Source organism: Stegostoma tigrinum, chromosome 22 (assembly GCF_030684315.1).
Source record: "Stegostoma tigrinum isolate sSteTig4 chromosome 22, sSteTig4.hap1, whole genome shotgun sequence".
Taxonomy (NCBI): Eukaryota; Metazoa; Chordata; class Chondrichthyes; order Orectolobiformes; family Stegostomatidae; genus Stegostoma; species Stegostoma tigrinum.
In genome coordinates, this window is record NC_081375.1 from 26,113,816 (window position 1) to 26,130,293 (window position 16,478).

Sequence of the window (16,478 nt, forward strand, 5' to 3'; positions counted from 1 at the left end):
CCAAGGGAGTAGTTTTGAATTGCTTTAGTTGAGAGACACAATGGCCTGGAAAACCACCTTCTGTGAAAAGTGAGGATCAGGATCATGTAGAGATTTGGATTGTGAACAACCACAACAAGCATTTCCTAATGTAACATGGCAAAAATAATGAGGTAAAACTGTAAAATCTACTCAACATCTTGGCAGTCAATGTAAGATAAATCCCTTGCGAATCTCAGTAAGGTGTGACATATGATAGTCTGGGTGAGTTACATTTGATTCCAGTTGCAGAAATGAGCATTCAATTCATCCTTTATGCAGCGAACTAATTCAAAGCTAATCCAGAGTCTCCTCTCTGATTCAATTTTGATGCAGCCAGTGAGAAATCTCATCATTCTTTTCCCACGGTTGGCAAGTATGTCTGTCAGAGAATTTCTGAAAGCATTAACTTTTTGAATGTGTTCCCTTTGTTTCCTGTAAGCTAATTGCTTTCCACCACAATTAGCTACTGCTGTGAAAAAACTAAGCGTTCTTGCATATTCAAGTGACATCATAATTACAAACGTTTGGAAGCCAATCAATTTCATGTTTCCACCAAAACTAATCATGTAAGACTTTTAACTTTTCAACTGTTCATCTCAAACAAAAAAATTGCCATTGAATACCAGATTCTTCCTGTTCAGATGAATCCAGACTATCTCTCTAAATGACCTGCAATTCTTTAAACTGAGACTTTGGACTCCCCAGCAGTCAGAAGGCCATACGTAATGAGACACTCCATCAATAAGGAGAGAGACATAGATCATTTAGTTCTTGGCCCACCATAACTCTATCCCATCGTGATACAGCTGTTCCTAAAAACAGATCCGTTAACAACAGCCTCGGTTGCCAGCAGTGATGGTGAAGCTTCAGTCTTCCATTGCTCAGGCTAATGAATTAACATCAGGTCAATGAACTTAAACAACAACTGTGCAGGAGTATATGAGACACCAGATTTACTGACTGAGGCACACAGGCAGTCAGTCGGGTAGTTTTATCTCACTATGGATGTTGACGTACATCATCTAATTTGCATTAACTTGAAAAATGTCAGCCAAGAGTTTGAGATAACAAGGTGTAGAGTTGGATGAACACAGCAGGCCAAGCAGCATCAGAGGAGCAGGAAAGCTGCTGTTTCGGGTCTGGACCCTTCTTAAGAAAAAATGTTTTTTCTGAAGAAAGGTCCAGACCCGAAACATCAGCTTTCCCGCTCCTCTGATGCTGCTTGGCCTGCTGTGTTCATCCAGCTCTACACCTTGTTATCTCAGATTCTCCAGCATCGGCAGTTCCTACTATCTCTAAACCAAGAGTTTGAGAAGCTTTTATTACCAAATCTGTCCATAGGTTATATCTGAAAAGTTTCATAGTATATGAATGTAGAAAGTTTTCCATAAAATGCAGGGTTACAGGGATAGGGTAGGAAGGTGGGTCAGGGTTGGATGCTCTTTGAGGGCTTGATGTACACTCATTAGGCCAAATAACCTCGATCTCCGCTGTAGGGATTCAATCAGTCTGTGTTACCAGGTCGCAGTAATCACTGTTTATAAAAGGTTCTGCAGCCCTAATTTATCCTGTGAAACCAAGATTTACTTGACCAGCATGTTTCCGAAGCAAACTGTTATGCCAAGATACATTTTTTCCTCCTATTTACAATCAAAGTGTACAGCATCTTTGTGAAGGATAAATAGGAGGTCGCCTTTTGAGAATTTTACAATAAAGAGAAGATTTTGTATTATCTCAAGCAGATTCAAGTAGCTTCCCCATTAAAATGGTTACTTTTATACTATAACTTGAGTTGGATGTGTTCAAAAAGTTTCACATTGAAGTGGCATCTCGTCTGACTGGTAACAAATTGAAATTGACTGGACTTTCATTGAAGTAATCTGTATTTAAAAAACACTAAAAAGTAGCAGGAATTTGCTTGTGGTTGCTGAATACATGTTAGCTTATACCAGTGCTTTCTGAAATGTCCCCTTCTCCAACCATTTCAGCTGTTGGCTTGGGAGCCTGGTAAGAGTGAAGATTTCACAATGGTAACAGTCCAGCCAAATTTCCAGGATATGGTCCATGTTGGGTACATCCGAGGCTTGAAGAAATTTACAGAATATTACACTTCAGTGCTGTGTTTCACTACACCAGGTGATGGCCCCAGGAGTCCAGCTCATCTTCTACGTACACATGAAGATTGTGAGTACTGTCTCAGTTTCATGAGCACTTCCAAGTGTCTATAATTCAGAGGCTACAAGGTTTAAGTGAAAAGGAGACGCTGGGGACATTGGGACTTATTTTCGCCTGGAGAAAGGACACTGAGGAGTGACGTTGTGGAGTTTTATAAAATCATGAGGGGCATAGATAAGGTGAATAGGCAAGGTCTTTTCTCCAGGGTAAGCGAATCCAAAAGGTTTAAAGTGAGAGGGGAAAGATTTAAAAGGGACCAGAGTGGCAACTTTTTCACAGAAATGGTGGTGCGTATATGGAATGAGCTGCCTGAGGAAGTGGTCGAGGCAAGTGGAATTACAGTATTTAAAAGACATTTGGACAGATACACAAATAGGAAGAGTTTGGAGGGATAACAAGGTGTAGAACTGAATGAACACAGCAGGCCGAGCAGGAATGCTGACGTTTTGTGCCTAGGCCCTTCTTCTGAAAAATGGGCCAAACACAGGCAAATGGGACTAGCTCAGTTTCAGAAACTTGGTCAGCATGGATGAGTTGGGCCAAAGGGCCTGTTTTCGTGCTTTATGATTCTATAAGGGTACAATAACATGGATGGATTTATTAGCCATAAAGTTCTCCATTCTGTTATTTAACAAAAATGTAATTAATTGTAACAAAGACCATTTGATTTGCAAAACATACCAAATATACTCTATATTTTAAACGCAGCAAGGAATATAAATAATAGCAAGCAATAAACTTGATTGCTGTTTAGAGCTTTGTGTCAAATGAAAGTTATATTTAGACTTTTCTCTTGTGTCAACCTGTGGTTACAATGTTTCCAACATTAAAAAAGGTCATATAGTTTAAAAATATTTGGCCATTTTATTAAGTTCAGTGTACCTGACCCACGCAGTCATTGCATACTGGAAATTGTGATAGAGTTCCCATTCTCAGACGAGCAGCAAGGTTGATCTTAGCCAGCAAGAACACAAGGGAAGCTCTGGTAAAACTGCCTGTCCAATTTAATCTTCTTTGATCCCAGTTTTTTGCCAGCAGATGCCAGGTTTCTGCTTTATACTTGTTAATGCTGGGCAGATGAGATTGATAATTCAGCGGAATGTCAGAGTTCAGTCTTGCTGCAACACAGATAACTACAATATTGTCTAATCTGCCTTAACTGAAATGTTTCACCCACATAAATCAAATAGCTTTCCAGTTCCTGATCACCGAGGGAACCACTGATGGAAGTAGTTTGCCTTCATGTGAAGAGGATTAGGTTTAACTGTAATATCACCTGAAAGCAAATAGTCTGCCAACAGTTATGTATGATGAATTACTACTTGGTGAGTAATGAGAGGACAACTAGATGGGCTGAAAGCAAATAAATCCCCAGATTGGATAGTATTTATTTTAGAATACCAAGATTTGTTAGATGTTGACATAACGGACGATAAGCATTAAACAGTGGAAAAGTAGTCGATCAGATCTGGGTTAATATTATGCCAATATTCCAAAGGTCAACAAAAATGAAGGCAATTTCGTCTTAATTCAATTCCACATTAGCAGATTATTTCTGCCACAGCAACCTGATAAACAGCAATCAGCACTGCTTTAGTTGTCGAAAATCTTGCATAAATATAACTTCCTTGATTTTGTTGAAAAAATGAGAACACAAAACAAACCCTATGAAATTGTGATTAGAGATAATGGGAACTGCAGATGCTGGAGAATCCAAGATAACATATAGTGTGAAGCTGGATGAACACAGCAGGCCAAGCAGCATCTCAGGAGCACAAAAGCTGACATTTCAGGCCTAGACCCTTCATCAGAGAAGGGGACGGGGAGAGGGTTCTGAAATAAATAGGGAGGGGGGGGAGGCGGACTGAAGATGGAGAGAGGAGAAGATAGGTGGAGAGGAGAGTACGGGCGGGGAGGCAGGGAGGGGATAGGTCAGTCCGGGGAGGACGGACAGGTCAAAGGGGTGGGATGAGGTTAGTAGGTAGGAAATGGAGGTACAGATTGAGGTGGGAGGAGGGGATAGGTGAGAGGAAGAACAGGTTAGGGAGGCGGGCCAAGCTGGGCTGGTTTTGGGATACAGTGGCGGGAGGGGAGATTTTGAAGCTGGTGAAATCCACATTGATACCATTGGGCTGCAGAATTCCCAAGCGGAACATGAGTTGCTGTTCCTGCAACGTATGGGTGACATCATTATGGCACTGCAGGAGGCCCAGGATGGACATGTCGTCTAAGGAATGGGAGGGGGAGTTGAAATGGTTCGTGACTGGGAGGTGCAGTTGTTTATTGCGAACCGAGTGTAGGCATTCTGCAAAGTGGTCCCCACGCCTCTGCTTGTTTTCCCCAATGTAGAGGAAGCCACATTGTGTGCAGCGGATGCAGTATACCACATTGGCAGATGTGCAGGTGAACATCTGCTTGATGTGGAAAGTCATCTTGGGTCCTGGGATGGGGGTGAGGGAGGAGGTATGGGGGCAAGTGTAGCACTTCCTGCGGTTGCAGGGGAAGGTGCCAGGTGTGGTGGGGTTGGAGGGGAGTCTGGAGCGGACAAGGGAGTCAGACAAGGGTGGGGTGGGAAAAATGTCTTTAGTGGTGGGGTCGGATTGTAGTTGGCGGAAGTGTCGGAGGATGATGCGTTGTATCCGGACGTTGGTGGGGTGGTATGTGAGGACGAGGGGGATTCTCTTTTGGCGGTTATTGTGAGGGCCGGGTGTGAGGGAAGAGGTGCAGGAAGTGCGGGAGACATGGTCGAGGGCGTTCTCAACTACTGCGGGGGGGATGTTGTGGCCCTTAAAGAACGGGGACATGTGGGATATGTGGGAGTGGAATGCCTCATCCTGGGAGCAGATGCAGCGGCCAACACCTTCCACCCCAACCTCAAGTTCACCTGGACCATCTCGGGCAACCACCTACAAACCAATGTCCATTTCAAGCCCACCGACTCCCATAGCTACCTGGAATACACCTCCTCCCACCCACCTTCCTGCAAAAATTCCATCTCCTATTCCCAATTCCTTTGCCTCCGCCACATCTACTCCTCATGTTTCGGGCTTAGACCCTTCAGAGGGGCCAAGGCCCAAAATGTCTGCCTTCCTGCTCCTCTGATGCTGCTTGGCCTGCTGTGTTCATTCAGCTCTACACCTTGTAATCTCATGCAATGTTACAGATTTGATTTTAACAATAAAAGGGAAGTTTATTAAGCAAAAGAAATGAAAATGAATGGAATAAACTGGGCTCTTTGCATATAATGCCAAGTTAAAGATTTTGAAATATACAGTAAAATAAAATACCATTAACAAGCACTCCTTTACAAATCCCCTAAATACTGCTGTACCTAAATTACCCTTGTACTTACATGAGCAAAAGACTGCCTTCTCTAATGGCTCTTGAGGCTTAATTTTACTGACGACTTCTGCACCTAATCTGGAACATCTGAACATCTGTTCTGGAACTTCCATACACTGAGCTTCATTGTTCTCATCTTCAAATAACTTCTTCCAAACACTCATGCTCTGGAACTATTATTGAACTCCTCACTACTATATAATCTACTGGTACTATTTTCTCCCCTCCTTAGGAGTACCCACTTTACACATTAACTTTCATTCAAGAAATCTGTAGAACTGGTCCAAAGTGAAACTTTAAAACAAAAATGCATCTTTTTCAGCTATGGGTGTTAAATTTAGAAAAAAAACACGAAAACCAAAAGTTCCTAACTGAAACATTAATGCATAATTGACTCCCTTGCTCAGTCATAAAGTCTTCTGATTAAATGCAAACTCTTTAATCCTGGAAAGGATCTGTCTCCAAGCTGTTATAAGTGAAAACACCATGGCTACATATTGAACAGAACAAAACCAGTTGAACTATGTAGCCAAAATAGTAGAACACACGTTGGAGAAAATTGTCTTCGGACTGTACAATATTCCACTGTTATTGTGTCTGTACTTGTATTTGCTCTCCTTGGCAATTGTAACTTCGTGTTTAAGGGTCCAAGTGGACGTGCCAGAAATTAATCATACTGCTCTTTTCTTCAGACCCTGGCCCAATTGGACATCTGAGTTTCACAGAGATCCTGGACACCTCTCTGAAAGTCAGCTGGAGAGAGCCGCATGAAAAAAATGGGATCCTCACAGGTCAGACTTTCTGAAGATTGGCACAGCTATGTTGTTTTATTTTAAGATTAATTTCCCTTTCCTAAGCTGACATGTTTGCCCTGCAGCCCACACCATGGCCCACTCACAGAGGAGGGCACAGTTTGGCTTTTTGGAGGTTTTCTTGGTACATTAGAAGACAAGGTGGATTAAGTAGAGCAAAAGTAGATCAAGTCGTGCAAAATGAAAGAGGAGAAAAAACTTGAGCGATGTTCATTGATTTTAGAGCAGTTCAACTTGTGAATTTTTATTACATACATGTCAGGCTAATGAATGTGTTTCAGTATTTATGTGGGCTGGCCATTTCAGTCACCACGGTTTTCAGATTATGAAAACGGAAATGGCTGAAGAGACTCAGCAGCACTGGCAGCATCTGTGAAAATAAAACAGAGTTAATGTTTCAAGCCATTCTCCCACAGATGCTGTCTGACCTGCTGAATTTCTCCAGAATTTTTGTTTCATTTATTTCAGATTTTCAGCATTGCAGTATTTTTCTTTGAGTATTTTCAGATCATGTACTGCTTGCTTTTGTATAATATTTCTCAAACATTTTTATAATCACAAAATAATTAGCATCTTTTAATCTCTAGGTGGCCATTACTATGTGAAACAAACCAAGAGAGTGTAATAATTCTCCAGACTTAGTTAATGATTCCTCTGTGTTCATTAGAAAGATACTAGAAGCTTTCAATATGGCAGTGTTTCTCATTTACAACCTGGTTCAAACTTCAGTGCTGAAAATAATTGAATGAATTTCATTTTTATTTCATATGAATTATAAACAAATAATTTAATTGCCTGCATGGTTGCTTTGTATCTAGGTTACCGCATTTCATGGGAAGAATATAATCGCACTAACACACGAGTGACCCACTACTTGCCTAATGTGACATTAGAGTACCGTGTTACTGGACTGACTGCCCTCACCACATATACCATTGAAGTAGCAGCTATGACATCTAAGGGACAGGGCCAGACCTCCTCATCCACCATTTCTTCGGGAGTTCCGCCAGGTACGAAACATATCTACATTGGTTATACTGACATAATTGCATCAATAAATAATGATGATCAGCATCTTCATAATTCTAAGATGGTGATTAATTAACTTGAAACTGTGCAATATCATTGGTTTTAGTCACTAAAGTCATCATTTGACTTTATAATGTAAATTATTTGTAAAAGTCTCCATTTTATACAAATATAAACGCAAAACAAATCCTTTGCACTACTATATTGACTTACTCCTCAACTGCCAAACCCACTTTCCATGTGATGCTATCAAAGTTGATAAAGGCAAAATCTAGCTTATAAGTTGATGAGGTTGATCATTCATCAGTTCAACAAAACTAAATTCAATTAAAATTCAACTTAGCAGATGTTTTCAATGTAGTAGTTCAAAATCCAGTCATTGACTAAGATATCTAACTTGCCACCTTGAGGGAAATACTGCCAGCTTGTTATACTTCAGTACAAGTGGGAGAAATGTACAATTACGCCTGATGTTATGGACTGTCTAAGGTGAGTGTTGGTGCTGTATAGATTTCCTTTCTTACGAGCTCCACAAAGCTATATTATCACATCATCTGTCTTATGTCAACAGAATTACCTGGGTCTCCCACAAATATAGCCATCTCAAATATTGGTCCTCGCACAGTAACTCTTCAGTTTAGACCTGGCTATGACGGTAAAACCTCCATTTCCCGCTGGCTTGTGGAAGCTCAGGTATAGTGGACACATACATTTACAGTTCAAAATGATGAAAATGTGAAACATTGATTATTTTTTAGCATTGTGAAATCTAGCCAATAATTCATATACTTTAGAATATGACTTTAGTTTTAGGAATTAAAATTATAAATTGTGGAAAATGGAGGCATCTAGTTGAGAAATTGGTTCGAAAAGAACAACACTTATTAAGCGCAACTCAAACAAGCTCATGGGTTGTCAGACGTCAAAGGCCATCTCTATTTGTGCTAAATGATGCAACAGTTGAATACTTATCCATCTTTAAGCTTGCAGTAGAGCCCAGGAGTCTAGAATTTATCAGTTCGACTTGGAAATTGTTCTTGAGGGTTGTAGAATGAAGTAGTTGTGTTGAAGGCAAACTAATTTGTTTGCATTTCTGTCTGAATCATCCATTGCTATGGTGATGGTGATTCAGATTAGCGCCTTGGTTAGGAGATTGTTCTGTTTAATTTATCTCTGTGTGCTCACCAATAAAGGCAAATAGTTAGTCTGAATTTCATAGCTTCAAGGTTGAATTTAGCTTGCAGCTAGTAGAAGCGATCAGATGTGGTCCTTACAGAGTTGTGTGGCAGAAAGCAGTGAGTTGAGCAGTTTACATGGAAAGAGCTATGTAAAAGCTATTGGAACAGACTGGATAAAAGCAACCTATGTTTATCTAAAGCCATGAAAAGGAGCTGCTAAATCTAAACTCATAGGTCTTTAAAGAAAATTGAAGGATTGTCGGATCAAAATCTAATGAAAAGAATGCCATGCAATTTTACTTGTAGGAATAGCTGAAATATTAAAGACAATTAAAATAAATTCTAATCAGAGATAATGGGAACTGCAGATGCTGGAGAATCCAAGATAACAAAGTGTGAAGCTGGATGAACACAGCAGGCCAAGCAGCATCTTAGGAGCACAAAAGCTGACGTTTCGGGCCTAGACCCTTTAGGCCCGAAACATCAGCTTTTGTCCTCCTAAGATGCTGCTTGGCCTGCTGTGTTCATCCAGCCCCACACTTCGTCATCTAAAATAAATTCTAAACAGCTACAGCACACCTTTAGGTTGATTCCAAAAAAAAATGAATGAACCTTCAAGATTTTGTAAGAAAATGTATCTTGTTGGAAAGAAGGAATAAGAAATACTGAGTTCATAAAATATGCAGTTGCAAATTATAGTGTTAAGTTCATAGTGCTTATTTTATTGTAAATCAAAAAGGATTGAACCAAGATTGTTTTTGTTGAAAAACCTAAGATGTTGTGATATAGCTGTGTTATTTATATTACAGATGTATGCATACTTTTAAACATTAGCAGCTCTTATAGAATTGTGAACTTGAAATAACCAGTGAAAAGATTCTCCACTTTCATTAGACTGTGTCCATCACAACTAGCATATTCCTCTCTTTCAGTTTGAGAACAATGAGAAAATTGTTCATACATTTATGTAAGTGATTAAGCAGTCAAGTAGTAATATTAACAACAGTAACTTTTGTCAATCTTGTATCCATTTTTTCTTACATGGTTGCTTTCGAAATCTGTTATCTTTTATGCCAATTGAGACTTCATCAGTTCCGTATTCCATCATGAGTGTGAAATTATGAGAAGTATTCAAGAGCAGGCAGGTGGGACTATCTTAGTTTGGGAACATGATCAGCATTGATTAGTTCGACCAAAGGGTCTGTTTCCAATCTGTATGACTCTATGACAATGATTCTATTTAAGACTGGCTATTTTTATGATAAGTATTCCCCTCCCCACCTTCCTACAGGTTGGTGTAGTAGGTGATCATGAAGAGTGGCTTCTTGTTCATCAGCTGGCCAATGAGCCTGATGCTCGATCACTGGTGGTTCCCAACCTCAATCCATTCACACATTACAGGTACTGTCTTTCTTCCAATATCTTCAGGATGCATATGGTAACCGTGTATATTTATACTGCTTGGAAATCCAAGTTGGCTCAAAGTCGTAGCAGGTACATCGAGGGAAGTATCACATTTTTTAAAAATATGCCATCTAATTACCTCCTTTTGTAAGCTCTCTTCCCTTCTGCTTCATTCCCAATACCATCTGCTTGTCATGGCAAATATCTTTCCTAACTAAAAAAACTGTTATAATGCTGCAATTTGGATATAGCTGCCTAATTTGTGAGTCTATGAGAGCTGTTAAAACAGTTGATATTGCCTTCTGCCACAAGAAAGCATTTCCTGAAAGACACAAGATGTAGTCCAAGCATTCATCACGCTTAAAGTCATGGGTACAATCCAGGTTTCCCTGCTCTGTGCCACAAATCATTGAGGTGCAAAAGCATCCCCCTGTCATCCTAATGATCCAATTCATTTTCCAAATATGGCTTAATTTTAGATGGCCGGAACACACATGCCCTTGCCAAGAGTGAATTTTTAATACAAATCCACATCAAGACATTTTTCAGCATGACAACACTGAGACAAAGTAGGATCAATCTGTCTAAATTTAGTAATCTAATTTAAGGCAAATACTGCCATTTGTTCTTGATGATTCCATAATTGTTTTGGGCTTTTTTTCCCGAAAATTAGAATATAATTGTGCTTGCTAATAGCTACTTCCACACTACAAGCAATGATACTGCTGCAAATCTGCTCAAGGTTAGAGAGTATCTCCATGTATATTCGATATATTCAGATACTGTGAAGATATATTTTTAAATATTCAAATGGAGCTTATTGTTTAGGATATTTAACACTGTGCGGAAAGCAATTCAACATTTCTGCCCCATGAGTGTTCATCCATTCATTGTTCAGGTATTTCCACGAATAGAAGTGAGCCATGCAGAGATTCAAAATATCAAATTAAATTAAAAAGAGAAATCATACATGTCAGTCCAACGTTATCTCAAAAAAAGTGCAGGTTTTGGGTGTGAGTAATATGTCAGTGTGGAAACTGAAAAATGAGTAAATTCTGAGTGTAAAACAAAGGTGGTGGGGAGAGTGAACCACAACTAGAAATGAGATGCTTGGATTGTTGAACCCTTCCACTTGCTAATTGCCCTGCAAATATCCAAATTAGCACTTTACTTGCAAAAAGTTAGAAACAAGTAAAAATTATTGGATGGCAGTTAAGGCTCTTAGTTGGATAATGAAAAGGTTGTTAAAGAAAAGCAGGTCTGAAAAAAAGCATTAAATAAAGCAATGTGAAAGTTGTTATAAATTCGACATTTAGATCAATAATTAAAGGGATGAAGGAATGGTTAAAGAAAGGAGCAGCAAGGTTTGGAGATGACTGAAGTTAGAATTTGGCAAAGTCACAGTGGCTTGGAGAGTACCCAAACAAAGAAGAGCATACTGCTGTCAATTTTCCACTTAGTCAAGCAACTGACATTGTAAATTAAACATTTAATACAGAAATTGACTTATTTTCATTGAGCCTACATCACAAGCAATGTGTTTAGCTTTACCACTTGGATCTCTACATGTTTGGAAGAGCCTTTCATTCAGTACAAGCCTTGTGTTTCTACAGGTTTCGTATGCGACAAGTCAACATTGTTGGAACGAGTTTGCCAAGTCAGTTATCGCGCAAAATTCAAACTCTCCAGGCCCCACCTGACATGGCACCTGCCAATGTGACCCTGCGAACAGCAAGTGAGACAAGCCTCTGGCTCCGCTGGGTGGTATGTAACAGATACAGACAATCTTTTCAGGATTAAATACGAATATAAATGTTTCCGTACCTTACACCTTTGTTTATTTGACCTGAAATCTAAGTTCCAATGTTGCAAAAGATTTTGATTTGAAACTTTTGAACTTCGTTTACATTCTAGGCCTCCAGCTCTAGCTCATCACAATCCCTCACTCCCATAAATTCCTCATGCCCCATCCATGCCACCTCACGCCCTTGAAACAACTGTTATGATCCTTAATGCCTTCTGTGCCAAAAGTATGCTGCTGAAAGAACCCCCATGATCACTTATGTATCCCATGCCAAGGTATGAGCCATAAACATTCCTATGGCCATCTCATGCCTCCAATACCAGGCTATGGCACCTGCATGTCTATTCACTCACTTCCCCAAATGGAGGCAACGAATGCTGCAGTTACAGCTTGATATCTAAAGAAAAGCTTTTTAAAAAATCATTCATGAGAAGCTCTCTATTAGTTTACAAAATACTACCTTCTACCAAAGGGAAATGGAAGTGATAATCATCCGGTTTAAAGTTTAAATGGCTGAAACTGCAATCACTTTAAACATAGTAACCTTTTGTAAAAGAGCATTGTTAAATTGACAGTACAAGTCAGGCAGCCAGAGCTGTCAATCAAACAGGGGTTGAGCCATTTTAACAAACTAGATATCCAAGACATTAAATGTAAGAGTGTTTGTGACACACAGTTAAATGTTATCAAGCACTTGCAGTATCACCTTTGGAACTTTTGAAAGGTCTGAATGATTGAAACCTGTATTGCATAGTGGACATCCAGAAAATTTTCGATACTGCCCTCCTGTCTCAGCAAAAAGTGCCAGGGAAGATGCACCTTCATTGTGGGCCAACCAAGGAAAAAGTTCAGATCGGGACTGCCAGGTGTCAATGTTCGCCTCAACTCTGTAGGACTTAATCTCAGGACAATACCAACAGAATGGTCTTCCAGCCCAGGTCCCAGAGGCATTTTTAAATGAAAAGTTATCAATGAATGGCTTCAAAAGCTTCAGATGTCAAAAGATTTTTGATATCTATCCACTGCTGCTTCATTGCCTGCAAACAGTGAATGATCATGGAAGCCTGGAATGGGAGTCATGGATATTTTTTACTGGATGGGAACATAGCCTGGCATGGGGAGCACAAGGAAGATCTTATGAATTTATTTTTCAGAATGTTTCCTCATGCCAACTGTGGTTCATGGCACTTCTGAGGGACTATGAGATCTTGAAATGCTAGTCTAACTGAATGAAAATCACAGGGGATATACCATGCATGTTACCAAAATGGAGACAACAGACCCAATGAAACACTCTCTCAGTACTGTGTGCTGGAGCATTACTGTGCTTTTACACACAAAACCTGGAGTGGAAGGTCAAGACTGCACTGTATGTGTGACCTGAACCAATTCTAGTCCTTAAATGATAACAAAATGTGGGGCTGGATGAACACAGCAGGCCAAGCAGCATCTCAGGAGCACAAAAGCTGACGTTTCGGGCCTAGACCCTTCATCAGAAAAGAGGGATGAGGAGAGGATTCTGAAATAAATAGGGAGAGGATGGAGGCGGACTGAAGATGGAGAGAGGAGAAGATAGGTGGAGAGGAGAGTATGGGTGGGGAGGCAGGGAGGGGATAGGTCAGTCCGGGGAGGATGGACAGGTTCAGGGAGCAGAATGAGGTTAGTAGTTAGGAAATGGAGGTAAGGCTTGAGGTAGGAGGAGGGGATAGGTGAGAGGAAGAACAGGTTAGGCAGGTGGGGACGAGCTGGGCTATGATCCTAGTGGAAATCTGATAGCCCAGAAATGGGACAGAAAGTAAAAGGGCATAGTGACACAACTAACAGAACCACCATTAACCCATGCATCTTTGAAACATCTACAAAACTACTCTTATGGCAGGAAATCCGATATTCTGTTCCTTTCATTGTCTGTTTGGAAGAAATTTTAAGTCTCCATAATGCTCTCTTTCTGGAGATAGAAAGATTGTGAGAAATTCAATCACGTATTTTTGTTAATAAGGCAGAAAAAGAGGGCATTGTAGAATCAATGTTTAGAAAAAACATACTGTGTCAATTACTCAGCAAGAATAAAAACAAAATGAGTGGTAAAATGTGTAACTATCTGTGCTAATGATATCTTCCAGCACACAGTATTTATTAAGTGTTGATTGTGGTTTTTTACAGCCCAAATATATTTGTCAAAAGCAAACACCAACAATGCCAATTCAGTTAATGTGATAAGTTAAATCTTATGGCATGAAGCATGCAAATGTCGAGATCTATATTGTAGAAACATTGGCAGATTTATTTTTGTTATGGTAGAGAAAGGCAAATAACATGAGAACAGATGTGAACGTGAATTAATACTGAGTGCATGCAGACAGAGGTCACCATCAGTTCAGTTAATGATTCTGAGAGAAAACTACATGAAGCTTGTTTATTTAATCTGGACATTTCTAAAGTAAGTGATTAAAGCTCCTAAAAATGAAAGGATAAAGAAGATACAATCAAATTATTTTTTTTTTCCCAGCCATTGCCCGAGTCAGAGTATAATGGGAATCCAGAATCTGTTGGATATAAAATAAAATACGGGAAGTCAGATGGAAATGGATCCACTCTCTCACACATTATCCAGGACCGGATTGAACGGGAATTCACTATCGAGGATCTGGAGGAGTGGACTGAATACAGAGTACAAGTTCAAGCATTTAACGCTATTGGTTCTGGGCCATGGAGTCCAGAAGTCAGAGGTCGCACAAGAGAGTCAGGTAAGGTTCTACCAAATCCCATGTAAAACAAACAATATAGTTTTACATTTTAACCAACATCAAACGTTCCCTGGGAGAGATGGGGATCTCCACTGATGGCTCATTGAGAACTGCACCATTTAGCTCTGCACAGGCATTACTACTAGGAAGTGCCAGTGTCAATCTCTTGCCAGAGCTGAGTTAGTTTACTAATATTGGCTTAATAATATTACTAATAATATTGGTCCTCAGTTTAGCATGTTATTGAGAAAAATGATCTGGCAAGGATATGGTTTCATGAGTTCTTGTCTACTTCAGCAGTTTAGAAGTTTTATATTGGGCTGTCAACTGAAGAACTCATCATAATAAAATGTGAGGCTGGATGAACACAGCAGGCCAAACAGCATCTCAGGAGCACAAAAGCTGACGTTTCAGGCCTAGACCCTTCATCAGAGAGGGGGATAGGGTGAGGGTTCTGGAATAAATAGGGAGAAAGGGGGAGGCGGACCGAAGATGGAGAGAAAAGAAGATAGGTGGAGAGGAGAGTATACGTGGGGAGGTAGGGAGGGGATAGGTCAGTCCAGGGAAGACGGACAGTTCAAGGAGGTGGGATGAGGTTAGTAGGTAGGAGATGGAGGTGCGGCTTGAGGTGGGAGGAAGGGATGGGTGAGAGGAAGAACAGGTTAGGGAGGCAGAGACAGGTTGGACTGGTTTTGGGATGCAGTGGGTGGGGGGGGAAGAGCTGGGCTGGTTGTGTGGTGCAGTGGGGGGAGGGGACGAACTGGGCTGGTTTTGGGATGCGGTGGGGGAAGGGGAGATTTTGAAGCTGGTGAAGTCCACATTGAACCATTGGGCTGCAGGGTTCCCAAGCGGAATATGAGTCGCTGTTCCTGCAACATTCGGGTGGCATTATTATGGCACTGCAGGAGGCCCATGATGCAAACGATTTCCACTCCCCCTCCCATTCTTTAGATGACATGTCCATCATGGGCCTCCTGCAGTGCCACAATGATGCCACCCGAAGGTTGCAGAAACTGCGACTCATATTCCGCTTGGGAACCCTGCAGCCCAATGGTATCAATGTGGACTTCACCAGCTTCAAAATCTCCCCTTCCCTCCCCCGCATCCCAAAACCAGCCCAGTTCGTCCCCGCCCCCCACTGCACCACACAACCAGCCCAGCTCTTCCCCTCCACCCACTGCATCCCAAACCAGTCCAACCTGTCTCCACCTCCCTAACCTGTTCTTCCTCTCACCCATCCCTTCCTCCCACCCCAAGCCGCACCTCCATCTCCCACCTACTAACCTCACCCCACCTCCTTGACCTGTCCATCTTCCCTGGACTGACCTATCCCCTCCCTACCTCCCCACCTATACTCTCCTCTCCACCTATCTTCTTTTCTCTCCATCTTCAGTCCGCCTCCCCCTCTCTCCCTATTTATTCCAGAACCCTCTCCCCATCCCCCTCTCTGATGAAGGGACTAGGCCCGAAACGTCAGCTTTTGTGCTCCTGAGATGCTGCTTGGCCTGCTGTGTTCATCCAGCCTCACATTTTATTATCTTGGAATCTCCAGCATCTGCAGTTCCCATTATCACTGAAGAACTCATCAAGTAGGTTTTATTTTTAAGCCTGAAGCAAGGAAACAGGCTGAGTGTAATGACCGTCAGGACATACACAGATAAGTTGACATGTGATCGAGGGAAACGAGAGATTGAAAGCTGCAAGGATTAATTGGGTTGTGAGGATTTGGAGTTTCGATGAAGCAAAAAAATCAGAAAAATGTAATGAAATCTTCAAAGTTACTAAATGCAAGTAGCCACTGATAAACAGAAAGCTTTCAGCAATCGACTGAATAACTCAAATGTTTATGTCCTCATCACGGCAGGAAGAATGATCCAAAAGTGTGTTTAGGCCAATTTTCAAACATCAAAGGCAGTCGAAAACAGTCACAAGGGCTGTTTATTGCCCAACTCAAATTGTGCAAAGG

General features: G+C 41.0%; 1 protein-coding gene across 4 annotated transcripts in view; it reads left to right on the forward strand.

Moving 5' to 3' along the window:
- sdk2b (sidekick cell adhesion molecule 2b) overlaps positions 1 to 16,478 on the forward strand; it is an 892,722-nt gene that overhangs the window by 651,794 nt on the left and 224,450 nt on the right. For all 4 annotated transcript variants that reach the window (XM_059653700.1, XM_059653701.1, XM_048555196.2 and 1 more), the window contains 7 exons: positions 2,010 to 2,205; positions 6,231 to 6,329; positions 7,169 to 7,360; positions 7,951 to 8,072; positions 9,849 to 9,958; positions 11,575 to 11,725; positions 14,275 to 14,512. In XM_059653700.1, the coding sequence (XP_059509683.1) occupies positions 2,010 to 2,205; positions 6,231 to 6,329; positions 7,169 to 7,360; positions 7,951 to 8,072; positions 9,849 to 9,958; positions 11,575 to 11,725; positions 14,275 to 14,512 (1,108 nt within the window). The remainder of the gene's footprint in view (positions 1 to 2,009; positions 2,206 to 6,230; positions 6,330 to 7,168; positions 7,361 to 7,950; positions 8,073 to 9,848; positions 9,959 to 11,574; positions 11,726 to 14,274; positions 14,513 to 16,478) is intronic.